We start from the raw sequence: 24,682 nt of genomic DNA, 5'->3' as shown, positions 1-24,682 counted from the left end.
TGATATTGAAGTCCGAGAAACGCAACGATGAGAACGTTTGACGGTGAAGATGGTGGCGGTCAGAGGGAAACCAACATACGTCAACAACGAGGTGCATGTTCCTTAACACTGACAGACGTGACACTGACATACAGGCTTTCTCCGACTCCTTCACCAAGACAACCAGAGACAACCTTGTTCACTTTGGTACATATGATTCACAAATTCCCATCGCTCTTGCCTTATTCTCTAGCTTCTGGTACATTGGGATCTGGTCAACTCTGATTTAACAATGCTTTTTGGAGTCTGGACTCGCCCTGCGCTGAGACGTCAAACGGCGACCTCGGGATGCTTGTCCTTCCTCATCGCAATGGCTCTTTTGCAGCTTGCTCTCTTACTCAGCTATGTATTACCTCTCAAAATGGATATCTAGAAATCTGGGAGATTTTAAGGTTTTTTCTGACATGAACGGTTCCTGTGGCTTGAGATTTGATCTGTTATCTTAGAGCAAGTCACCACCTCTGGCTCATCCTTCACCTCGACAAGGACTTGACTTCCAGGAGTCACAATGCATGGTGCTGCTGTTGAAGACGATCGAATTTTACGAAGTGACCGCAGGTTCTTTGGGCAGACTCTGCACCGTAAAACTCTGTCCGCTTTGGCGCCCCGTCGACCGGACATCAGTGGAAACGCCAATCAATTCATTTCTAGATCTGTCACACACGTATGTAAGTGGGTCTCAAGCCTTCCCGCGACACTCTCCTTGTGAAAACAAACGGAGATACCTCTGTATTCGCTGCCGTCATGGCCTACTTCCGTTCCGATAATTTTAAAAGCATGGTGCGCCAATCGTTCCGAGAATAGAAACGCTTACAATGAACACACAGTTTTTTTACGAAGACGCCGTTTCTCGGGTTCTGGCAGCAAAATTCCACAAGGACGAGAGATCGTAGCTTATCATTTCACTCCGCCTTCCCGATTCAGTTGCTCACCATGAACCCACACGTTCGCCTGCCTCACCAATAATTGACTAGTGCGCCAAGAAGTGACAAGGCTGGGGCGTCGACATTTCAGGGATGGGCACGTTTGGGGGTTTGCTGCTCGGTGGTAGCAGCAGTTGCTGCCAGATTCTTTTTCGTAATTGAACGCCTGGAACACTGTGTCCTTGATCTCTATTGTGCAAAATCTTGGAATCTGTTTGTTTCATGAGCACCCGTTTGGATTTTCCTTATTCAATTAAGAGTGGGTGATTGTTTGCGTGAACGACCCCAATTTATCTTTGTCTTTGTAGTTTCTTTTACTAGAAAGATGCTATGTATAATGCTGTAGGCTAAGCAACTAGGGTACGGTCCAACTGTCGGGTATACAGTTCAGAACGAAATAGATTTGACCTATGAAGGTCCGCATGCCCATGAGTGTTTACTGCAATACTGTAGTACAATGCTGGTCATTGCGACAAGAAAGCCTCCTTCTCGTAAAGCGGAAGATAGGCGTTGAGGTGAATAAGAGCAAGACGAGAAATTTTCTCTGAGAGTGAACGTATTTCATTGGCCAAGGGCTCCATACCAGACATCATCCATGCAGATGCGCCTTCCGCTGACTTAGGGGAAAGAGATGACAAGAAATCGGCAGTAAGCATGGTTTTTCCGGTCGCAGAGTCACGGCTGGGGTAAGCCAAAGCTACCACCGCAGTGAAAACGACGTCACGCAAGCGGCTATGCAGCATGGTGCTCAATGAAGAGCCCTCCTGCATATTCAACTCTGCCCAACACTGAGCAACATTCAATACCCGCTCGTCAGGAGCGTCACCAACAGGGGAAGAGGGCGCCGATGTGGACAGGGCGGTCCGATTACGAGCATCATTGGCTCGTTTGGCCACCTGTAACACAATGTCCTGCTTGACGATGCGCCATCGTTCGGCTTCCTTGTTACCAACTTTGCTTTCCATATGATCTAGAGCTTGTCGGGTAAAACAGCACCCGAGACGTGTAGTGCCAATGTCCCGGATCTCACGCTTCAGCCGTGCGATGTCAGAATCGTTGACTTTCGGCGGGTCGGATGCTGCTGCATCGGTCGATTCGGAGAAGATCAACTGGCGGTAGAGGAGTAGGAACATATACAAGGCCGTGGCGTCGATTGCATCCGAACTCAGAAGCTGGATGCGGGAGGTGTCAAGATAGAGAGTTTCGGGAAATGAAGTCAGCTGAGGTTGCGTTGGCGCTGTAATCGGCGAGCAGAGAGGTGTATTCGTGGGTGTTGCTGACGTGGAGTTGGACAGTGGTGAGTCGAAAACTAAGTCGACTATTCCTTTCAGGGTGGCAAGATATAATTGCTGGTTCCCGGACAAAGCGGAGGGTTTGAGGTATTCAGGGGGGTATAGCGGGTGGGAGATTGGTTGGTTGCGTGTGAGCATCGCAGTATGAGCGGCATGAAGCCATTCTTGCGTCACACGAATGGAACCGTGCCGGTTTTTTAATGTCTTGAGTTCGTATTGCCCTGAAGTTCGGATCAGGAATGGCCGTAAGGTTTGCAATTGATGGTTCGCGATATCCTAGGGCGAACAATGAATATCGTATGGTTGAATTCGACGAAAAAAGACTCACAAGCTTCATCAATTCCAGAATTTCCATGCACATTCTTAACGCTTTCACCGCGTTGGTACCACTGTTGCCATTTTTAACGCAAGTGTGAGCGGCTTGGACCATCGACTCGACGGCAGAGTCCCTCATTGGCGCACAGTGTCCTTTCAACGTTGTGCCGATAGCGCGGAACAAGCCTGAGGGGTCAAACAGACCACGCTTGAGCTCCTGCTCGATAAGAACTGGATCAAAGATTGATCGTATGTAGGCCGCTTGAGCAGTATGTTCCTGCATCTGTGCTTTGAATGTGTTTGGATTCACGTAGATGCCAGATATTTTAGAAAGCGGCTGGATAACGAGGAGGAGGACTTCAAGGAATTCACACAGGAGGGTAAGAATCCGGGACGGCATCCGCAGTGTGTAAACTTTGGCTGACAGTTGAGAAAAAACTGGATGCTTGGGCGAGGTGGGCGTCTGAGCACAAACGCATGCCAAGCGATGTGGGTTTCCCTGCGAATCAAATGTAACACAGGTGCAACCGGTTTCTACTTCTCGCATAACTGCGGCCCAATATTTTTCGGCGAGGTCGCGCTTTCTTCGGCTACACGTTGGTCGAAATTGTAGACCAGGGTCAAACAAAAGATCATGGCCTGCCGAGAGGAAGATATCAGGGGTTTGACTGTGAATATAGCGCCGCATCACGCACGAAGTTGAGGGTTACGCAGGATAGCATCTAAGTCTAGCTCTTTCAATGTATGGCGGTTGATCAGGGGTTGACGCGGAGGTATGTGGATCGAATTGGGGTCAATGGGTATTATGGGTCTGAAGGGGTGTTTGCACGACTCGGGGGAAGAGGTGGTGCGTACGCGCAACAAAGAACCGCTAGACGGCCCAGGGTCAGCTGTTGACACAATACCGATGTCCTCAATATCGCTACCATGCCTGCCCATAGGCAACCGGTAAGGGGCACTTTTGCTGGCAGTCCGGATCCGCGGTAGTCGCCTTGTACCATTGCGAATGGGTAAATCTAGTTTTTCGAGCCGAGGGCGTTTTGTTGGATAGTCGTCCAGAAGAACCTGTGAAGAAAGCGGACTGGACACCTGCGGGGAGGTGGGCGATGTCCAAAGAGAGTTGTCGGTCTCGGAGGTTATCCATGGCTGGCGCGGCGCATTAGATGGCCCAGCGTTCGCGATAGGAGTAGAATCGGGCAGTATGGTATCAGGCAAACCCGAGGACGAAGTATCCTGGCGGCGGTCATCGTTGTCGGCCTTTCTTTTTCTGTGGTTCATGGGCAGGTCATCCATTGTCGATATGGGAAGAAAAGAAAAATAGGGCGTCGGAGGGGGCTATATAAACGCTATAAGCAGTAAGGGGCGAGGACGAACACATGGTAAGAGACCAAGACAAGGTGCCGTCCGCATGTATACAAAAAAATAGAATACAAGTTTGATACGAGATACATCTCGATTCTCATTTCATCAAATGCATGCTCTCTCATGCCCTGACATGCCTGATCTCCTTCTTTGTCCCGTCTTTCCTCGCCACCGGCACCGTTGTGGCACACGCCAGTCCTAATTATTATGTCCGAGATTCCTCTGGATTCGTTCAATGTGGGTCATCCTCTTCCAGCCTACCGTAATTGTAATTATAGCCGTACATCCCACATTCAAGGCCTTGACAGTGTTACTTGTACAATGAATGGCTATCATCTGATCGCTTTGAGCTGCCTTGAGGCGCAACTGAAGGTCCTCAAAGGGTCCAATTGCCTTGATACCCCTCCCACTACCTCTTTAAGCATTCCTAACTCTGCTACCAGCATGACGCTGTCGCCAGAAGGCGCACGGAGATGATCGTGGTTACCCCGTGGTACTTCCGAGTTACCTGGTCAAAGTGACGATTCGTCTTTTTCTCTTCTCTTCATACAGGCACTTTACATGCGCTCCTTCAGGTTGACCATTTGATGACTATTCTCCAGGCTCCGACTGTGACTTTATAACAAGGTTCACCTGCTTCATTTTAAGTACGTAAATGTCCCTCGTGCAAACCGACCGATTGCTTAAGTCCTTTCTTCAAGTCGTTTAACTATCAAGGAAATCGTTGTCGCGGTTTTGTTCTTCGAATTTCCATTTTGATCTCCACCGTCGGCCTCTCCCGTGCTTCGTTTACAGCTCTTCTCCAGCAGCAGAGCAGAAACCTGATTTTCATTCGCGATCGGTGCCCGAAGTAGCTGGTCTTGCATGTTTTAGAACGCAGGTATTCTTCAATGCCGGTTTATTTTCTCCTTTCCAAGCCAGTGTTGTTGCATTGATCAATTCGAATCACGGTTTTGTACCTCCGTGTAATCGTGCCGCGCTACTTGATCCTAAGGCAGGGTGTATCTTGCAATCATCTGGGCCTGGTGGACGGACCACCTCTACTTTTTCCTGCCACCTGACGCCAAGGTCCAATTGTGAGGTTGATATCGATGTTATAGTATTCATTCGCATGTTTTCACGTAGAATGATGCTCGTTTACTCAGCGGCCGTGTTACGGATCTGGCATACGCACTCTGTGATCAAATGAGAAACTGTAGCATAACCTCGACACTTGCCTACTCGGGACTTACTGGCTGGGCCGCTCAACTCTTTAAACGTGGGTGGTTACCTCTCCAACGGACCGCGCGTTGAAATATCATCACCGTCGTGAGAAGGCCGATGGACGCGTTCACTCGCCTTATCGCCTAAACGTCACCCTTTTACGAGGTCTTGACATCCAAGACGCGGTTCATTCAAGGTTCACGCGTAAGACACTACCTTGCAATAAAGTATACGTACTTGCAAGGGCCCGGGAGCGACATACCCATGAGCATGCCATTCCTAGCTCATCTTGATGGCGAGAGAATTAAGTTCTAGAACACCCTCTCAGAACGCTAAGATTAAGCAACGAAATGGTAGAAAGTCTTAAGCGAATCCATTATAACTATCTTTACATGTCAATTAGTTTCTCCTCTTGTTCCTCCTCTAAGCCATCAACTTCGGCTCCGGAAGTGGCTTTCTTGCTTGGTTTGCGGCGGTAGAATTCTGCAATGATCTTGGGGTTGATCCGATTCAATTGCTCCTTGGGGAAAATGCGTAGTAAAGACCATGCTAGGTCTAAAGACTCGAAGATAGTTCGCGATTCATAAGCGCCTGTACCACACAAGATCTTTTAGTGAATCGATATTAAAATGGAATCAGAACACTGACCTTGTCCTACAAACTGATGCTCAAACTTGTCAAGGAATTCTAGGGCCAACTTGTCTTCCGATGATAAGGCTTCCTCGCCGACAACAGCCTTCATGGCGGCTGCGTCACGACCTATCGCATACTTGGCGTACTAGACATCGCTTAAGTTAGTAGCTGGACTAACTGATTGATGACATTGCGTACTAGCTGGTTCGACACGTCTCCGTGATCTTTCCTCGTGAGCTTCTCTCCGATCGCGCTCTTCATGAGACGCGATAGAGAAGGAAGGACGTTGATCGGTGGATATATTTGTCGATTGTGCAGCTGTCTATCAACGAATATTTGGCCCTCCGTGATGTATCCGGTCAAATCGGGAATAGGATGGGTGATATCTGAGAAAAATGAAAGGTAAGAAAGGTGAGTTGTTCGAGTCTCCTTCCACCGACATACCATCGTTAGGCATTGTCAAGATGGGAATCTGGGTTATCGAGCCATTGCGGCCTTGCACTCGTCCTGCACGTTCATAGATGGTTGATAAATCTGTGTACATGTAACCGGGATACCCGCGACGACCAGGGACCTCTTCTCGCGCAGCGGAAACCTAAATGAGCCCTCAGATTGGCCAAAAAGCACGATCAATTGATGGATGAAGACGAACCTCACGCAACGCATCTGCATACGACGACATGTCAGTCAGAATGACAAGTACGTGTTTCTCCAGCTGGTAAGCATAATATTCCGCAGTTGTCAGGGCAAGTCGTGGTGTGATAATGCGCTCAATAGTAGGATCGTTGGCCAGGTTTAGGAACAAGGTGACACGGTCCAGACTACCGTTAGATTCGAAATCTTCTTTGAAAAAGCGTGCTGTCTCCATGTTCACACCCATAGCAGCAAATACAACTGAAAAGTTGTCTTCATGTCCGTCGTGCACGTCCTTCGTGGGCCGCTTGACAAGACCTGCCTGTCGCACAATTTGAGCAGCAATCTGGGGCGGATATTTAAAGTTAAACAAATTTTCGGATAAGATTTATGACTGGAATCAAACCTCGTTGTGGGGTAGACCGGCAGCTGAGAAGATGGGGATCTTCTGCCCCCGAGCAATCGAATTCATAGTATCAATCGTTGAGATGCCAGTTTGGATCATTTCTTCGGGGTAAATGCGCGAGTACGGATTGATCGGAGAGCCTGGCAGGGTGTTAGAACATAGTAGGGCGTCAAAACAGGCGTGCTTACCATTGATGTCCAAATAATCCTCCGCAAACACCTTGGGACCTTGATCAATTGGATTACCTGAACCGTTGAAGATACGGCCCAGCATATCTTCGGCGACAGGCAGTTTCATACTACTGCCAGTAAATTCAACATGGGTAGCCTTAACATCAACTCCCGAAGTTCCCTCAAACACTTGAACAATTGCTTTCTTTCCTTGGACTTCAAGAACTTGGCCACCGCGTTTTGATCCATCAGGTAGCGTAAGTTCGACAATTTCATTGTAAGACGGAAACTTCGGGTGCACTTATGAGAGGAAAATTGTTGAGTACTGAAATGGTTACTAACCTTGACATTATCCAAGACCACCAGAGGACTAGCAAATTTATCTAAGTGAGGATGTGAAAGATTAGATAGATCGCCATTCACCCATTGATAGCAGATACAGTTCGGTAGTCTGAAGAACAAAGCGATAATTAAAAGACTAATTGCGCCCTCAAGAGATTCTCAAGATACGTACCGAGGTGCGGTTGAACGCGGTATTCCTTCGTTACAGCTGCGGCATTGATATTTGCGAGTTCCCTATCGCTCAAACGAGCGTCCGCCATGTCGTTGGAGATTTAGCCTTGGTTTATCCCAAACCTAGCTAGTCTTATCGCGTCAGGTTGGCACCCAGTTGGTGGTGGGGGTCGAAACGAAATGACGAGTGTAAGTAATGTTCCCACGCATAAGTACTACAAGCATTGTAGAGCAGGTCTACTTTACAGGGATTCAAGATCATCCTGCTACTCCGTCCAACAGAAATATATGCAGAATTCGTTCAGTTGCCTCCTTCGCTACTGACAGATCACTGGAAGACCTAAAGAGTACCGAGGATGAGATCTAATGCTTACGAGTAGATGAGAGAAGATCTACCACTCGGTATCCAGAAGGATATTCTCCACCTCATCGGTATCGATCTCGATATCGGCTCCTTGAAGAGTTAGATAAAGATACTCCGCAGCGTCCGCGCGAATCTTACGTCCTATCATTGAGGAATTATCCAGAAAATGACCAACTATTACTCACTCGCGGAAAGGGATGGGATAAGAATTCAGAGAGGGTGGAAACATTCTTCGCAAAAAGAGCTTCAAATGTCACAAGGTTAATGACACTATTCCAACTTAGCTCAACCCCATGCAGAAGCTATAACAACGCACATTTTCATTGACCCATGTATTCGCTGAACGCTTTTAAAACGGCTGACATTCTTCGAGGATATAGAAAGCAATGTTTGAAGGCTACGTGCGTAAGATCCTTTGTGACCACATCAGAAGCTAGAAAGATCCTTACCTTTCAACTCCCTGTGGTTTGTCCGAGAGTCGTCGGAGGCCGTCTGCTTCCAGTAGAACTTCGAAAGTTTGTAAAATGGGGACCACAATCGTATTAGAACTCAGGTTGGGCTTGATGCGCTCAATCAAGCCATTGACCAGGTCGAGTAGGCTAAATGAGTTTGTTGAGTCACTAGAAACGGGTAACTCTTCAATATAGTCCACTAAGCTCTTCGCTATTGGCCGTCGCTGTGAAGGGGTGTCGTCAGCAGATTTTCACATTACGAGGGGTGCGGCTGCTTACGGTGCTGTCCGTCTTACTACTGAGACTTAGCAGGATACCGCTCAAAATATCTTGGCGATATTCTGGAACTCCCAGCAGTCGAATTGCACGTGGGAATAGCCAAGCACCATCGCTCCAGCTCAAAGGTTCATAGCCATTGCTGAGTTTGCAAATTAAGTATTCGAAGGAATCTATATGAAAATCACTTACCTCTCGAATAATTCCTTCAGAAGCTCCAGACCCGACAAGGACCATTTCTCCTGATCGGCGACAGATGGCAATGGAAGTCTAAGTAAGCGAATGAAGCAACTTCCTGCTTCTTGGCGAACATTGTCGAGTCTTTCCACGCCCTGCTTGAGAATCCCAGAAATAATTGCATGGTAGTTTTCTGGTGGAAAGTAGCGCTCGAAATCGGGAATTGAGGTTGCATTCGTTAACATCAACTCAGAAATCGAGGTCAATCCTTGGATAGATGCAACTCTGACCCAGGACCCAACGTCGCCACGTTCATCGATTGTGTAATCATTCAGACCAGCGCGGAGTGCGTTCACAATTACATTCACGGCATCACTCTTGAGGTCTAGCGAAAGGTTGTAAGATGTGTGTCACATATGAAAGATTGACATACGCATCGTCAAATGGGGCAGAGCATTCGCCAAGATAAGGGGTAGAGAGATATAACAACTTCTTCGCACTTCGATAGTGGATTTGACCTTAAATTAATGAGCTATATGCGGTGACTCGATATGGCAACGAGAGCACTAACAGATGTAGTCATATCCAGAAGACAGGAAATGGCCACCGACAGACTAGCTGGATGCGAATCATAATCGATCATGCCTAACACCCTCGCAAGACTTTGTCGCATTATGGACGATCCCGTCTTCATTTCTTGAATCAACGTAAAATAAAATGAATTATTAGTTCCACATTGAGACATTTATCCGTGATATGAACTTATCTTTGAACAGTGGAGGAACAATCTGTCAACCTAGAAATTTCTGCCATAGCCTCGGCAGCAGCCTTTTGCACATTAGAGTTTCTGTGCTTCAGTCCGAAGTCCACGATCGTTCTCCAGTTAGGAACAGACGATCGTTCCTTGAGCTCTATTTCGGCGATCGTCAGGGAGCGGGCAAGAAGACGACAGGCCGCTGAAGTCACAAGGTCGTTCCGGGGTGTTGTCAGGATGGATTCGGGAATGTTGGCAAGATACTTGAAGATCTACGAGTAAACGGAGTTAGGAAAACGGGGTTACGACATGGCGGAATTTCATTTACGCCACGGAGCAGTTGCTCCCGCAGATCTGCTTCCTTAATGTTACTTCGATATGCTTGGGCAATTTCACTCAGTACCAAAATGCCGCCATGCAGATCTATCAGGTCAGCCGACTCGAGAAGACGTGCCTGGAACGGGTTTTCAGTAAATTACGCAAGGAAAATGGCTGACTTACAGCCTTCGAGGTAGCTTCTGGTCCAAGCTTCGTAAGATCCAACAGACAGATTGAACGCAAAGACTGAGCTCCAAGTTCTCTCATTGCAACGTCCCAATGGCGCAATACGACATCCAACAAGTGATCGAATAGAAATTGACGATATTCAGCATGTCTGCCCGTATGCGATTTAGCAAACTTTCATGCATGTCCGAGCAGCACATACTCAGCTACCTGGGAAGCAGCAACCAGATATGCATTCTTTCTGACACTGACGGCATAAAAGTCAGCTTTCGCCAGCACATCGATTCCATGAGGAAACAAGTTCTGGGCAAGCAAAGATCGATCAATGTGATTAAATCTCTGCACAAACAAGTACTCACCATCCTGCCAACATGTTCTTGAAATGCAGCACTTGCCGCTCGACGAATGTGTACCTCGCGATCAAACAAAGCGACTGCAGCGAGACGCTTGGCTAGGTTACTCGCATGTGGTATTAATGCTGCAGGTTCTTGAGTCCGCGCAAGTGCCCAAAGAACGTACGAGGCGGCGTCGCGAACATTCGACCCGATAGAATGAGCCCCCTTGCGAAGATCGAAATAGAGCGCCTTTCGATCAAAATAAGAATAATATTAACTTACATGCAGGTGTGCGCACCTTGGACAACCAATCAATTAGTGCCGGAAGGTGCCGCGATGGTACAAGACTTCTGCGTGCCATCTCTGCGCAAGCAAGACACGCCCCATGCCACGTGCTTTCTGCTATAGCCGGTAAATCATAGAGACTTGCGGCAGCGATGGAATGTATTGAGAATAGCTCAATGATCGTCTCCAGAACTTGTCTGGCAAAATCGGGAGGAAGGCGTTCAGCAATTCTGGCAATACCCTTCGCAGATGACCAACGGACTATCGTGTCCTGTTAGAATTATCACCTCAATAAACATTGAGTCGCAAAAATAAACGACAAGACCTTGTCTTGCAAACTTTGCAGAAGTTGCTCCAGGATTAGCTCGATTTCGTCGGGGATCTCCTCGTCAGCAGAGCTAGGGGTGTTCGTATCAATCTCCTCTCCAGCTAGGGTTCGACCTACAATCAGTAAAATTAGTTCTGATTAAACCACCTGAGAGTAGGGATAGCACCTTTGCGGCGCCCTATGTTGATACTCCCTGGCAACATCCGAAGGCCAATCCTTGCAACGAGCTTCGTTTTGTATTTTCGAACAAGTGAATTGCTGGAAAGGGACTTTCTATCGTTGATCAAGGTGGCCAAAGAAAGAAGACTGGATTCTTCGGTCTTAATTTGCTCTGGTAATCCGGATTTCACAACGTCACAGACAACTTGTAGAAGGCCAATCGTCTGGGGATCATGCTCAGCGACCGAACGTCATCTTAACAAGGGGCTGTATGCACCGTGAAAATATCGTCACTTGTTCTAAGCAATCCCTGAGACCATTCTACAAATGCGTGGAAACCAGAGCCTGTGTCATTTCTGTATACCATTAATGTTGTCGTTTGAACCCGAAGGACATAACTTACCTCATATAAAAACGGGATAGCAACATTGCAGCGGCATCACGTTCAAGTCCAGCTTTCCCTAGATGCTCCTTGCCCAGTGATTCTATCAATGATGCAGTCCGACCAATGCTGGCGGGCTCATCAAACTGCGATAGATCAAAGGGTATTATGCAGATAAGAGACAACCACAGCAACACGCCATATCTCAATGCCCAATGATGCTTGTCTTGGAAAAGGGCGCCAGGTGTACGGGTATAATCCAGCGCAATTGTAAGGTCCACGATTTCGTGTGGGAAGAACCTAACTGAAGGCCTTCATCGTACAGAGTTCGTATGAGACGGTCAATTTGAGGTCGACTAACTGATCGTTTTGCACCCACGGCACTTGATGTAAGAATAGAGCAGCATCGCAAGACGATCTACGCGCCACATCGAACCAGGTTTATTGGGATGAAGGGTGGCTTCCTTTGCAAATTCTTTTAGCCGTTCAACTACTGGAACGACCAATTGTTCGAGGAAGGGGTCGAGAAGGTATGATTGCTCTTGATACTCATTGAGCTAGCAGAGAGGTTTAATATAGACTAGAAACACAAAATCTAAACGCACGATCGCGGATATTTTTCTGAAGGCTTCATGTTCCTCCCTCCCATCCTCGGTCGGCTCCTCGAAAAGATCTACAGAGAGCAGCACAAGTTGTGCACTCGAGAACTCTCCGTGGCGTTCGAACGTTGCAAACAGCTTTCTTTCATATAGTTCATGGTCGGTGGCGGGCGAAGCATTGGTACCTTCGTGGTGTTCGACTGTCGCAAAGAGCGTTTTTTCGTGTAGTTCCTCTTCCATTAGCCCAACAGGGGTGAAGTTGCACACATGAAATGCATCCGAAATCTGTTTGGTATGTCCCTTAGAACATAATAATGATTCAACGGTTGACCACTGGCAGGACCTTGCCAGTTGCTTGCCAGGACCTCCAACCAACCTCCAACAACACTTTGTCGAAGACGCGCATCTTCCTTGGAAATGACTGAGGAACGTGGCGTGAAGCGCAAGCGTTATGAACCTCCTCAAGAGGTCTGTCATCGATGACCCTGAATGACTTTTCCAACTTACACCCTTCAATCTCTAGGAGCTGAGTGTTAGAATCAGCAGAAAGCTGGCACGTTTCTGTGATTGTATTTCATTCAATAATCTCAACCCCCATAACAGCACCACGATATCAAAGAAGTTCATAAAGCTTCGAAGAAGGCGAAAGTGTTTGAAACTCAGAAGCTGGTCAAGAGGTTGAAAGATTTACGGTTGGGAAAATCTCGTAACAATTTGACCCATCATCTGAACCATTTATACATTTCCTCAGACGCAAAGGAGACGACCCCAAGGCTATAGAGGAACACGAGGAACAATTAACATTACTCAAGGTCATCCCATTCGTCCTGCATTTTGGTCGTTCCTAATGCGTGAAATACAGTCTGTAGATCATGACACAATCGGAAACACTGCCTTCAAAACGAAGATACTGAAGGATAATAGTCTCCGAGAAAATGATTTTGTCCAAGCGGCCCTATCCTCCGAGGTTGGGGAGAATGTGACCACCCCTGCGAAGCCCGGCACGCCTCTCGCAAAGGTGCAAAGCCGCCTACTCAGCTCAAAGCTCCTTGCAGCACAAATTGTTGTGTCGATCGAAAATTTGAGGATGCTTCTCGACCCAACGTTGCGTGGACCTAAGGCGGAAGGGACGGAGGAAGATACCGCGGTGCCTGCACCCAAACGGAAGAAAGCGCCGACTTTATCTGGGGAGCAATCTGTTGCCCATGCAGCTATGGAAGATTGCGAATCAGATGGGGATGAGTGGAAAGGCGTCGACGATGAAAATCAAGATATGGCCGATGCGGCGATTGGCGATGGAGTCGATGACGGATGGGAATCAGGAACAGTGGGCGAAGGGGATGACGTTGCGGGATCCGACGGTTGGGAGTCGAGCTCCATCGGTAATGACGACGATGTCTCTGAAGATGGCGATAGGCTGGAACTCCATGCCAAGCCCGCGGTGAAAAAATCGGCTACAGCAGCGCTCAAAGCCAAGGCATCGGCTTCAGGGTTGCAATCGACTTTCTTGCCCTCCCTGTCCGTTGGCTTTGTTAGAGGAGGGTCAGAGGAGTCAGATTGGAGCGAAGAGGGCCGCGTTGCTGACATTGATGTCAAAAAAAATCGGCGTGGTCAGCGCGCTAGACGAGCGTGAGTTTTGACACTTGAATAGTGCAACTCACATTATTGACGTCGTCGCATAGTATTTGGGAAAAGAAATATGGTCGCAACGCGAATCACAAGAAAAAGGAAAGCGAAGAGAGCACAAAATTCGGTTCAGTCAGGGGAGAACCACCCCGTCCACGACAGCTTCACAATCACCCACCATCTTCTGGTGCGTCCAGGAAGATCAAACCGACTTCACAACAGCGTCAACCTCCTGACATGGGCTGGGGACAACGTCGGATTGGTCCAAACAAAATTCCACCATCAAAATCGGAAACAAAAGCAGATCAATCTCTACATCCATCTTGGGAAGCGAAACGAAAGCTCAAGCTGAAAGAGAGCGCAGGAATTATCCCTAGCCAGGGAACGAAAATCAAATTTTCATGATTCTTTTGGGTGGCGTGATTTAGTTTGTATGGTATGGTATACATGAAACTACAAAAAAAAACGGTACTGAATCGTACAAGTCAGAAGCTACTACGGCGCGTTGTTGTTCGAACCACAAAAATGCCGTCTACCCCCCATCAACCGACATTCCCTAGAGCACCACATATTCTGACATTTACCACAACGGGGGAAATCTTGACCTGGCTTTTTACACGTCGAGCAGTAGTCTGCTTTTGGTGAGATGAGCTTCGACTTTCTCTCTAAATTTGCCAGGACCGGGTGTAAAGTTGTTTTGGCTATGTGTGGCTCGGGAATTTCCTGAACGGTAAAGATGGCTGAGGAAGTAGGGTGTGGTGAACGTTGGACGGAATGGTAGGTCAAAGTGCGGGTAATGTGAGGTATCGGCGACGTGGGTGGGGTATCCTCCGAGTCTGGGTCATAAATTGGCATGGTTAGGCGTTTCTCAAACAGTGTTACTTTGAGGCGTTTAGGATGTGGTTTTGAAACTATCTTCCGCAATGAGACGGCGGCCGAATTCATGGGTACGAATGAGCCCCAAACATCATGTTTTTCTGAAGGTTCGACGACGATTGCGGTTGGTCGTGATTTGACTAGCTCGTGGGCAGTCCGAATGGATATACCCGAGGTCGTAGATAGTAGAGACGATGCGCGTGTTCGCCGGTAAGCTGGGCGAGTTGGCTAACAAGAGGTAAGCGTTATCAGCTGCTGGAGTTGGTGGATGACTGTAAAAATCATACCTCAATTGGCTCAAAGGGTGTGTAGGCAGTGGTGGCTGACATGGAGGATGGGTAGATAGATAGTACTAATAGGAATAGAGTTTGGCTCCCTGGGCGGATTCTTATATACGCTCCGCGGGAACTTATGATGGGAAATGTTGAATAGTAGTTCCGTACCAAACCTGCGGGGTCGAAGTCCAGTTGATCAGGCGACGCAAATGCGGGTTCACTAGGGCGGTTGATAGTCGGTCGTAGAAGGAAGTCGTAGCTGTAATATAGGAGATGGTATGTTTAAAAATGAGGGTGTTACCACAACAAATTTCGTGTTTACGAGAAACCAAACGAGACGAAACCTTGCTCGATCATTCTCGCGATCTGCAGATCTGGCGATTTTGACCACGCGAGAAGCGGCAATACTCGATCAGGATCAGGAGGTCCTGGGAAAGTCCTGTTGACAAATTTTTTTGTCCGGACAAAAAATCTGTCCGCACCAAGGGGGGTACACAATTTTAATTTAATATATCATGCTGATTTTTTTTGTAAGGCCACTATGGCGGGACTAACTAACCAGCGTGCGAATAAATTACCATATATAGGTAAAGTCTATAAATAGGTACCGTGTTTTGGGCGTCATTTGGGTGTTGTGTCAGCTGCCACCTTATCTACACTGCATGCCTTCGTTTGCCGCCCCTTCCTATGCTTTTTTCTACGCTCTTGGATGGGTCACAAACCCAGTCGTTGATACCATGATCCAGTCCAACGCAGAAAAGATGGTACTGCATAGTTAGTGGTGAGTAGAAGGCAGAAAATGACATTAAAAGAAATGACTTACCCACAATGTCTTACAGCCTTTTCGTCTGCAGATAATTATTCTGCTTTTGTCGTTGTCCTCAACTTTGTCTATACTCTCACCACAATCACACTCTCTCACAAGCTTTCATTTACTGGTGTTCCTCAAACCTTCTCATAGGCTTCTCAGGTTGGAGTTTGCAGAGGCGGTGGGTATGTTGAGATCTATAGCAAATTTGTGAGTTTCATGCCCATTCCCACTGTTGGTTCCTGTGTTGATGGCTTCTAGCTCATCTGCACGTAGGCCAACTTTTTGTGTGATGACGGCTGAAACAACTGCATCAGTCGCATCAAGCATCTCGTCTGCAGGTAGCCCAACCTCTTGCACAATGACAGCTGGAACAACTGCATTGTTCGTGTCAAGCGTGTCTCCATCATTGGAAGGACAACGGAACGGGTAAGTAAGGAGAGCTTGTCAAACACGTCAGGGAGTGCACCAGTCTAATCTAAGCTCATCCGGTCCATAAATTACCCGAAATTGGTACTTAAAATAAATTTAATTTAACGGCCTGGTGGCCGGACTAACTAACCGGCCCCATACTTATGGCAAATTCAAATCCTGCTCCCCCCTTGGTCCACACCATGGATTAGGGTTTGACTTTTAAAAATTTTTGTCCACACTGGATCAGGCATTTAATAGGTAATAAATTCAGATTTTCCGCTGCGCAGGCTTCCAGAGCATCTGTAGGCTACAAGGGTAGATGTATATGTGTTCAGCTTTAATTGTTTCATGGTCCTCTTGTGTTAGTGCGAGCATTGAACAATCTTTGGTGGTGCTTGGTGCATGGGACAGGCCATGATGCGAAGGAATTGGAAAGGAGTGTGCAGAGCAAATCTCGAGCTTGTTACTCATAAATTACATTTCATAATTAGAGTTACAATACGTGGCTTTCAAATGTCGAGCAAAAACTGTGTACAGTCATCCACCCCTTAATGATACACCACCCCCATTTGATACACTTTTGACTAGCATATATCTCGCTCAATACTAGACCAATTTTTACGAAACAAGTTGTAACAAGTAGTACAAACTCATATCTACCACTGTACATAATTTGGATGCAATTGAGGCAGAATTGGCAAAGCTGTGGAGCATACAAAATGGACTGTTTTTCGGAAATAGCCAAATACAGTCACACCACTCAATGATACACCCATAATCTTAGTTTTTCTCTGTGAAATGTGGGTCAAACATTCTGAAAGTTGGTATGGTCATAGAAGGGCATTTATCTGAGATTATCATGTAGAGAAAGGTTGTGCTCAAATCTGTTGAAGCTAATTTCTCATTTTGGGTGTATCATTAGCAGGTGGATGACTGTATACCATGAAAAAGTCCATCTTTTTGACCAATTTTTGACCGGAGTGGATTAGGCTTGGGATTTTCAAAAAAAGTCCAACATTCTGTCCGGACAGCCAGGCCTCAGGCCTATGAGGAGGAAAATTGAGAAAAATTGAGAAAAAGCCTGAGGTCAATGTGCGGACAAAAATTGCCTGAAATTAGGGTGGCCTGATCCAAGTGCGGACAAAAATTGGGTAATGAGGTAATTCATCCCTTTTTCTCGGCCAATTTTGTCATGTGCATGTGCAATACTTGCAGGGCAATTTTTTTCACCAAATACCTGAGGCATATCCGGATTTTCGTTAAATTTTTGTCCAGAAGCGGATCAGGGCTCCAACGGGCTTTCCCAGGTCCTGTAGGCCGTACGTACTATTTATGTACTACTCTTCAAATCCGCCGCCCAACAGGACCCAACAGTTTCCAGTCTTCGTTGTTGCCAGTCTTCGAACCACCTTGCCCAGTTCCAGACATACCGATACACACTGAAGAATACAATTTCCAGCATTGTTCAAGATCCTCGGCTCTTCGTTTTCACGATTTTTTCTCCCGAATAATCCTGGTGCCAAGTCAACAATTTTGCTCCGAGCGCCCGCTCGCGCTTTCACGCAACTTTCACGTTCACGTTCAGTTCAGTCACCTGCTGTCACCTGCGCTCATCTTCCTTACGGAATATCTGTCAGTGTCAGTGTCACCGGTTCCGTAGAATGTTGACCTGTTTTCTACATAGGTCCTAGGATGTCCAACTTTGATTGAAGATTCACCTACTCGCCCCCACTACTGCTCGCGTGCACTAAATTCCCCGGTCCCGGACCGAATTCAAGACGTCCACGACTCTATTTCAAAATGCGGAGAATTTCCCTTACTGCCAAAGGGACATATGTTCCTTGTTCCCCGGAATCAGGCTCTCCCCACCATGTAAATTTTATACATCACATGGCGGGTCAGAAGGTAAGGGAGAGAAACCACCATTCTATTGACATCCTGACACTCACTGAACACTAACTGTCACTGCTTAGTACGCATCGGTCAACCCGGGTATCACTTGCACCTCCGCATATCTAATAACCCCGTCTAAAGCTTTTTGGCAGATGCAAATAACACACAACTTCAGCGAACTTTAGCTGGTACATATGTCGCAACTATGTGGCGTCCTGTCGCCTCTCACTACGCACACACATCGACAAATGGCCAGAGACAAGCAGCATGTAGCTGCGATACTATTCGCCGAAGAAACCTTAATGAAAAATACCGTGGTTCGATATCGGTTGTTATAACTTACAATCAAGTCGGGGCAGGTGTCAAGCAGGTGTTTCTGTGAGAACCATGTGCTGGGTTCGCCTTTTGCACCTGTACCCTATTCATCGATGTCGTGCGCCCTGGTTCCCGCTGTCACCGCTATTATTCATCAGAACGAAGTTTTCTTCACCCTATTTTCTGTAGGTGCTGCCCCATGCGCTAGGGCTTTTTGTTGCATCCGGCGACATGTATATCTGCATTATCCCACCAGGTCCCGCGAAACGCTTCTATTAGAACTTTTAGCACTCAAGTCAGAGCCTTGTGCACCACCTGACATAGCTTAAAGGTATGCTTCATAGGGATCCATATAAAGTATGCCGTCACTTTGCTAACTTTGGTGGAGGGTTTTGTCGTGTTCCTCATCGTTGAACAGATTACAGGAGATGTGTGGGAGTAAGATCTCTCAGTGTTTTCAACAGTCAAACGACATCTTTCAAAACTTGGTGACCTCCGCTGCTCATTGTGCATCAAGTTACAGTTCACTCCGTGACTTGTAGCATGGATCCTGTGGTAAAGACAAGTGCATCTTGTCTGGCGCTTAGGTTTTATGAATCGACAAAAGTGAATAGAATCCGAAGAAACCGGTTCTTCAAACGGCATCCATGTGAACGAGGGCCGTCTCCTCTTTGTTTGTCGGCCATCGTTATATGGAGGCACGGATCTTCAACCAAGCCCCGTCTTGCGGACAGACGAGTCTGTACAAATCGTTCTTCTCTACGAAGGATCATGAAACCTCGGATAGGCTTATATCTCCCTTGAAATATTTCAGAATCGAAATTTTGGTCTATTCTATCATCGACGTTCGTACATATGAAAAAAGTAAGGCTTTTCACTTATGCGACTTTATTACAATGTGAAGTTCACCTCACATGTTTCTACTAGCATTTTTTAAGAATGGTTGCTTCGCAAATGAACTCACTTTAGATTTTTTGCCCAACCTCGCTCGACTTGGTTTCTCAACTGAAGGTCCAACAAATGATCACAAGTTGAGAAAAATAAACCTTCCGCTGATTGATATTTAACTCCAAGAAGAAAAAATGAGCCGCTCGCTTCTAACGAATGAGTATCTTGAAGATTTTTTCAGTCGATTGGCGAAGCAGAAATACCTTGTCCGGTCAATCTTGTGCCACGGCGCACTCAAAATCCTGGGATCCAAATAATCGAACAATCAAGCAAAATGGTGACCATGACTGCTGATTACTTACTACGATATCTCGTCGGCTGGAGCTCGAGGCTCAAAGTGTCGGAAGTAGCCTAATCATGATGTTCGCGGGAACAGTGCATCAATTCCAACTTTCATGTGCATGTTTGGCTCCTCTCCATTTCTCAGTCCCGAATTGAAGTGAGGCATGTCTACTCGCGACGGAATGCATCGCTTTAAAAATTCCTCTTAAGATCTGTCAAGGCTCTGTTCCAGAGTTGAGGATGTTTCGTCTTTTTTTTGGACACACTAGTAATCTCTGGACCCCCTCGCTACATTACCTTGGTCGAATCAATTCTATCACAATCATCAAGGATAGTAAGTTTCAAGCTTACGGACAATTTTATTCAAGTATGACCATCAGATTTTAGTTGCTAAATTTACTGCCACAGGAAAATATGCACTTTGATGTGTATATTTCCAATAAAATCCAATTACTACAACATGTGAACTGAAATTTAAAGGAATCCCAATCGCTGTGAGGCGCGGCTCGCAGGACAACTCGGAAGGACAAAAGTCCGAGACGTATGGTAATTTCGGGAATTGTTGCGACTTGGAGAGCTTGATGAATTGATCGATTACTGGTATAACAAGGGTAAACAGTGCGATTAGAGTCAAGTTGCGGTTTAGGGTTATACCACACGACCATTCCACTCATTCCTTTGAACGTCTAGTCTGCTGCTTTCTTTTCTATCTCACAATCATCGCAGTTTCTAGTTGAGAATATCAGTGCTCTTGCACGACGATCAGCGGACCATGGTTTGTCCTTTTACCCTTCTTTTCATTCTGTGTTAATGTCGCATTGCACAGGGTCAAACTCTTTCATCTCCAGGTCAGCCAGCCTGTGCAACGTACTGAACTTTCTCTTAATTGCTTCCATTAGCTACAAAGAAAACCTCAGAGACGGGGGGAAATGCTCGATTCTTTTACTCCGTATCAGAAATGCAAGGATGGAGAATCAGTGAGTTTCATTTTTAGCGGCAGGCAGCACAAGACCATCGATTAGCGAAGAACTCAATCCCTGATGTTTTCCCCAGCCATGGAGGATTCTCATGCCGCCGTGTTGGACTTGGATGAGGGGAAGCCTGAAAATGAGACAAATACTTTTTTTGCTGTATATGATGGGCACGGCGGTGAGTTATCATCTACTCTCTATTTGAAATTTGACTAATGGCTCTCAAGGCTCTACTGTAGCCAAATTTGCTGGTTCAAACGTACATAAACGACTGTTGTCGGAAGAAACATACCAGGGGAAAGATTACGAAGCGGCGTTGAAGAGGGCTTTTCTGGGAACCGATGAAGACCTGCTGGGAAGTGAGCGCTCGTTCCAACGTCCTGTATGTTTTTGATCTCAATTTGATTCAGATCCTGCCCATACCCGGGATCCCTCTGGTTGTACGGCTGTGGCAGCGCTAATTACGGCGGATAATAAAATCTACGTGGTGAGCTCATTTTCCCATTGGGAAGTATGTATCAGCCTCACTATTCAAGGCAAATGCGGGCGATTCTCGGTCAGTGTTAGGCATTCAGGGTAGGGTAAAACCGCTCAGCTTCGATCACAAGCCAACTAGTGAAGGTGAGACCCTATGACGAGGCTAGCATCTTTCCCTTGACTCTCCCCCTTCTAGTCGAAAAGAAACGAATTTCCGGAGCTGGAGGCTACATTGAGTATGGTCGTGTCAACGGTATGTCTTCACCTCTGGTGGTAGGACGATGCTTAGTCTGGAATAGGAAATCTTGCCCTTTCCCGTGCCCTTGGAGATTTTGAGTTTAAAAAGAACTATTCTTTGTCCCCTGAAGCTCAAATTATAACTGCTGATCCCGACGTAACTTGTCATGAAATTACAGAGGAAGATGAATTCCTTGTCATAGCATGTGATGGTCAGTCGTCCTTCATACCGCGTCCTTCTTTCTCTCACGACCATTCTTTGCAGGTATTTGGGACTGTCTGAGCTCACAACAAGTTGTGGACTTCGTCCGATACAAGGTTTTTGAAGGCAAGAAGTTATCCGAAATTGGGGAAATGATGTGTGATCACTGTCTCGCACCTGACACATCTTCGGGGGCTGGGATTGGTTGTGACAACATGACCGTTCTTATAGTCGCTATCACGCATGGGCGAACGAAAGACGAGTGGTACGCCTGGGTGGCAGACCGCGTAGCGAAGGGTGTCGGTTATCCGACGCCCAGTTCGCCCCCGCAATTGTATGCAACAAGTCGCCTTGCGTCCTTCCGAGCACGGAGAGAAGCTCAGGAGGCAAGAGACAGATTGCAGTTCCAAGGAGTGGATAACCAAACCAATGGCAACGACGATCTTTTCAAGAAATACGGTTTAACTGTAACAACTATTTCGAGCAGTGGTGGAATCTCTTACAAACCTGGCAGTGACATCGTCAGCGACACCGGAACCCTCATGTTTACGAATGACGACAGCGATGAGGATGACAGTGAAGATGAGGGACAGACTGGCCGCTCGTTTTTCACAGAATCCATTGGACTTGGACGATCAGACTCACCCGACCCAACAAAGAGCCTGAAGGCGCAGCTGGACGAATTTGAGAAAGGCATTCAAGATGAGGATACGGACCAAGATGGGGATACACAGATGGAGAGGGGGCTGGCTGTTGCTTCAACGCCGTCATCTACAAAAACGTCTGACGGATCACACCCTCATTTACAGGGTGAAGCGCCTCCACCGCCAGGACCCCTTCCAAACGGCGACGTTACATCACCTCCCGTACAGCACGAGACCCTGCCCAGCGGCGATGCGCCTCTTTCCGTCGTGGGTCTTCTGGATAAGAGCGAAGATCCACTCAAGGCTTAGGCAGATGCCCAGTAACGATAATTGTAACATCTGCAGTTTTCGCCTCCTCACCCTCTCCCTTTCTTTCTCTCTCTGTTAGTCGGTCTGTCCATCTGATTATCTATTAGTGCACCCCGCTGTCATTGATATCCTACCGAGTACATAAAACCCTTGCATATGTACCCTGCACCCAATGCATCATGCCCTGACGTAGACGGTTCACGACACGTATCATATCGTACCATACATCTCCACCTCTCATGTTCATTCCATAGCTGTTACGTAGTGTACAACCTGTATATATATTACAGATAACGATTTCTTTCTCCTCTTATCAAACACCTGTTATCAAGACAAGCTCGCCCTCAGTCAAGCAGACTACGATGCTTCGTCCATCTGCGTGTGCGAGAGCCCCAACGCCAAGAAGAGCCCCTCCACGGCCGTCGTCAACTTTGAGAATAGCTTGTTTGGCCCAATTCTCCTTGACGGATGCTGACCGGTAGATGTATACATTTCCACCCCGGTCACGGACGCCGCTTTCGAATGCAAGCACAGCGGTGGACGGTATATGGTGTGTGAACCTGGTGTCCTGCTTTGAAGCCAACACGAAAGCAAGCGCGGAGTACGTCGAGGCGTGCACCCATCGAGGGACAGGTGTCGCATCTTGTTGTTGCTGTTGAGTGTCCAAGGTGTAAACTATCCCGTCAAGGTCGTTCTTAACGATCAAAGAGATGCCAGAGCTGCCGTTGATTTTACCTGGAAGGGGCGTGGAAAGTAGTTGGAACGGCACGTCCTCAGCGTCTGTCCATGGAGGAGTCGATCCGTCCCCTGTTACCCAGGTGAGATACGCCTGTCTCCCTACATATGCATCCACATCTTCGTCCATTTCGCCGCTTGCGAGACTAGGAACGCCCTGGCCCAACCCGAGCCCACTGACATCCTCACCAGTCTGTAAAGCGGCTGTGTATTTTTCAAGCGATTCACGGATATGCCATAGCTCGGAAGGGTCAAGGGTTTCCGGAACCTCGGGATCCTCTATGCCAGTGTTGGCAGAAGAAGCGAAGACCTGCATCCATCTTGTACCTTCGTTTCGTTTCGTCAGGTAGAGGGTCAGTAACCCACATGTGTGCTCGGCTTCTCGATCCCAGGTCCAATAACTGGATGAAGACAAGATTCCATCCCAAAGTGGCTTGTTGAGATACGATGGAGGAGGAGCAGCCGTTGACGTAGTGATGTCAGTGCTGAGCGTTAGTGCATTTGAACTGAAGGACACGTGTATTTGAGATTTTAGAGTGTCTGACGGGAGGGGGAAAGCGATGGTAACGGAATTGGGGGTTTGGTTCCAAGAAAAGGGAAGAGGCCTCGGTACGTCGAGGTTCTCGTTTGGCCTCGGTATGGGTGCAATTTCATCGGCTGATGGTTCGTATGCTTTCAGTGTTGAAACGTTGGGGTCAGGATAGGTACTTCCACCAATGAGAAGATGCGAACGGAGGGAGTCGACGTAAGTCGCGAAGATTGGGACGTCCTGACCGCGTCGATGCCAGAGGACATCAACGTGGCGGGGTTCCGTGCTGGGTTGCAAAGACAACAGATTGATATTGACAGCCCATATATCAAAGTCAGTCGGTTGATGCTTCATCCCCCGAATTGCCTTGTCGGCGCTTTCCCCGTAGAACCTTGAGGATAAAATGGCAACAGCAGACGTTGGCGATGTTCTGTGAACAGTGTGGATCCTAAATGGCGCGGATGTAGACCCCAGAGGTAAGGTGTACACTCCGATCGGCTCTGAGCCGCCATTTTCTCTGATTGTGAAGATATACAGATACCCGTTACCGTCAGCAACAACGGCCAGCGTGGGGCTTATAAAAGCCGCCGATGGATATTCCTTATTAACTACAGGGGTAGCCTCCGATCGAACGGGCGCTAGTAACTCATGCAAAATTCGGAAAGAAGGTGCGAGCATGTCCTACTTGAGGAAAACGCAGTAAGCAGATCACGCCAACGAGACCAAGGGCGATCGTACTCACTTTGTTCAAATCAACCAAGATGATCCTGTAGCTAGAGTCAACATATATGGCGCGACCCGAGTCACTCTCCACAGCGAGGTGGTTGTGAGTGATGCGACTTTGGACCTCCTGGAATGAGAGTGGCGTCCCTCCTGTCACCGTCGCTTGGGTTGGGGTGAATTGTAGAGAAAAGCGAGATACCGCATTTTCCTGTGCGATAGTCTCGAGCTTGTATCCATCGAATTTATAATTGATAAGCCTCTTGCTGGGTGTAAAAGTGTTCATCTGTGCTGCAAAAAAGATATCTTAGCCGCGT

The 24,682-nt window shown here is 47.4% G+C and overlaps 8 protein-coding genes across 8 annotated transcripts; 2 read left to right on the top strand and 6 right to left on the bottom strand.

Moving 5' to 3' along the window:
* Positions 1-1,426: 1,426 nt before the first annotated feature.
* LACBIDRAFT_322820 (uncharacterized protein) lies at positions 1,427-3,862 on the bottom strand (the record flags this gene model as incomplete). Its single annotated transcript, XM_001875744.1, has 3 exons — positions 1,427-2,530; positions 2,583-3,208; positions 3,265-3,862. The coding sequence occupies 3 exons, from the start codon at positions 3,860-3,862 to the stop codon at positions 1,427-1,429; spliced, it is 2,328 nt and encodes a 775-aa protein (XP_001875779.1).
* Positions 3,863-5,522: 1,660 nt separating this feature from the next.
* On the bottom strand, positions 5,523-7,654 carry LACBIDRAFT_182825 (uncharacterized protein; the record flags this gene model as incomplete). The annotated part of the gene is made up of 10 exons (XM_001875743.1): positions 7,491-7,654; positions 7,400-7,427; positions 7,319-7,346; positions 6,995-7,265; positions 6,807-6,946; positions 6,420-6,746; positions 6,212-6,362; positions 5,966-6,153; positions 5,783-5,912; positions 5,523-5,725 (listed from the first exon to the last, which is right to left on the bottom strand). The coding sequence occupies exons 1-10, from the start codon at positions 7,576-7,578 to the stop codon at positions 5,523-5,525; spliced, it is 1,554 nt and encodes a 517-aa protein (XP_001875778.1). The 5' UTR covers positions 7,579-7,654.
* Positions 7,655-8,173: 519 nt separating this feature from the next.
* Positions 8,174-12,510, bottom strand: LACBIDRAFT_322818 (uncharacterized protein; the record flags this gene model as incomplete). The annotated part of the gene is made up of 18 exons (XM_001875742.1): positions 8,174-8,219; positions 8,303-8,529; positions 8,585-8,723; positions 8,774-9,143; positions 9,330-9,372; positions 9,533-9,784; positions 9,841-9,966; positions 10,014-10,167; positions 10,219-10,319; positions 10,376-10,600; positions 10,650-10,897; positions 10,934-11,077; positions 11,131-11,347; positions 11,401-11,479; positions 11,527-11,809; positions 11,885-12,062; positions 12,111-12,389; positions 12,481-12,510. The coding sequence occupies 18 exons, from the start codon at positions 12,508-12,510 to the stop codon at positions 8,174-8,176; spliced, it is 3,141 nt and encodes a 1,046-aa protein (XP_001875777.1).
* Positions 12,511-12,521: 11 nt separating this feature from the next.
* Positions 12,522-14,135, top strand: LACBIDRAFT_308961 (uncharacterized protein; the record flags this gene model as incomplete). Its single annotated transcript, XM_001876160.1, has 5 exons — positions 12,522-12,572; positions 12,708-12,796; positions 12,856-12,916; positions 12,967-13,733; positions 13,787-14,135. 5 exons carry the CDS (start codon positions 12,522-12,524, stop codon positions 14,133-14,135), a joined length of 1,317 nt encoding a protein of 438 aa, XP_001876195.1.
* Positions 14,136-14,225: 90 nt separating this feature from the next.
* On the bottom strand, positions 14,226-14,935 carry LACBIDRAFT_308960 (uncharacterized protein; the record flags this gene model as incomplete). The annotated part of the gene is made up of 2 exons (XM_001875741.1): positions 14,226-14,834; positions 14,894-14,935. 2 exons carry the CDS (start codon positions 14,933-14,935, stop codon positions 14,226-14,228), a joined length of 651 nt encoding a protein of 216 aa, XP_001875776.1.
* A 901-nt stretch (positions 14,936-15,836) lies between these two features.
* On the bottom strand, positions 15,837-16,019 carry LACBIDRAFT_308959 (uncharacterized protein; the record flags this gene model as incomplete). The annotated part of the gene is made up of 1 exon (XM_001875740.1): positions 15,837-16,019. One exon carries the CDS (start codon positions 16,017-16,019, stop codon positions 15,837-15,839), a length of 183 nt encoding a protein of 60 aa, XP_001875775.1.
* A 4,294-nt stretch (positions 16,020-20,313) lies between these two features.
* On the top strand, positions 20,314-22,381 carry LACBIDRAFT_322816 (uncharacterized protein; the record flags this gene model as incomplete). The annotated part of the gene is made up of 10 exons (XM_001876159.1): positions 20,314-20,316; positions 20,368-20,389; positions 20,441-20,518; positions 20,595-20,690; positions 20,740-20,871; positions 20,923-20,999; positions 21,025-21,133; positions 21,186-21,242; positions 21,289-21,438; positions 21,492-22,381. 10 exons carry the CDS (start codon positions 20,314-20,316, stop codon positions 22,379-22,381), a joined length of 1,614 nt encoding a protein of 537 aa, XP_001876194.1.
* A 313-nt stretch (positions 22,382-22,694) lies between these two features.
* On the bottom strand, positions 22,695-24,651 carry LACBIDRAFT_308957 (uncharacterized protein; the record flags this gene model as incomplete). The annotated part of the gene is made up of 2 exons (XM_001875739.1): positions 22,695-24,326; positions 24,388-24,651. The coding sequence occupies 2 exons, from the start codon at positions 24,649-24,651 to the stop codon at positions 22,695-22,697; spliced, it is 1,896 nt and encodes a 631-aa protein (XP_001875774.1).
* Between the last annotated feature and the right edge of the window lie 31 nt (positions 24,652-24,682).

The sequence above is a fragment of the Laccaria bicolor genome, genomic scaffold (assembly GCF_000143565.1).
Source record: "Laccaria bicolor S238N-H82 LACBIscaffold_3 genomic scaffold, whole genome shotgun sequence".
In the NCBI taxonomy this organism is placed as follows: domain Eukaryota; kingdom Fungi; phylum Basidiomycota; class Agaricomycetes; order Agaricales; family Hydnangiaceae; genus Laccaria; species Laccaria bicolor.
This window is presented reverse-complemented; position numbering and strand designations above follow the sequence as displayed.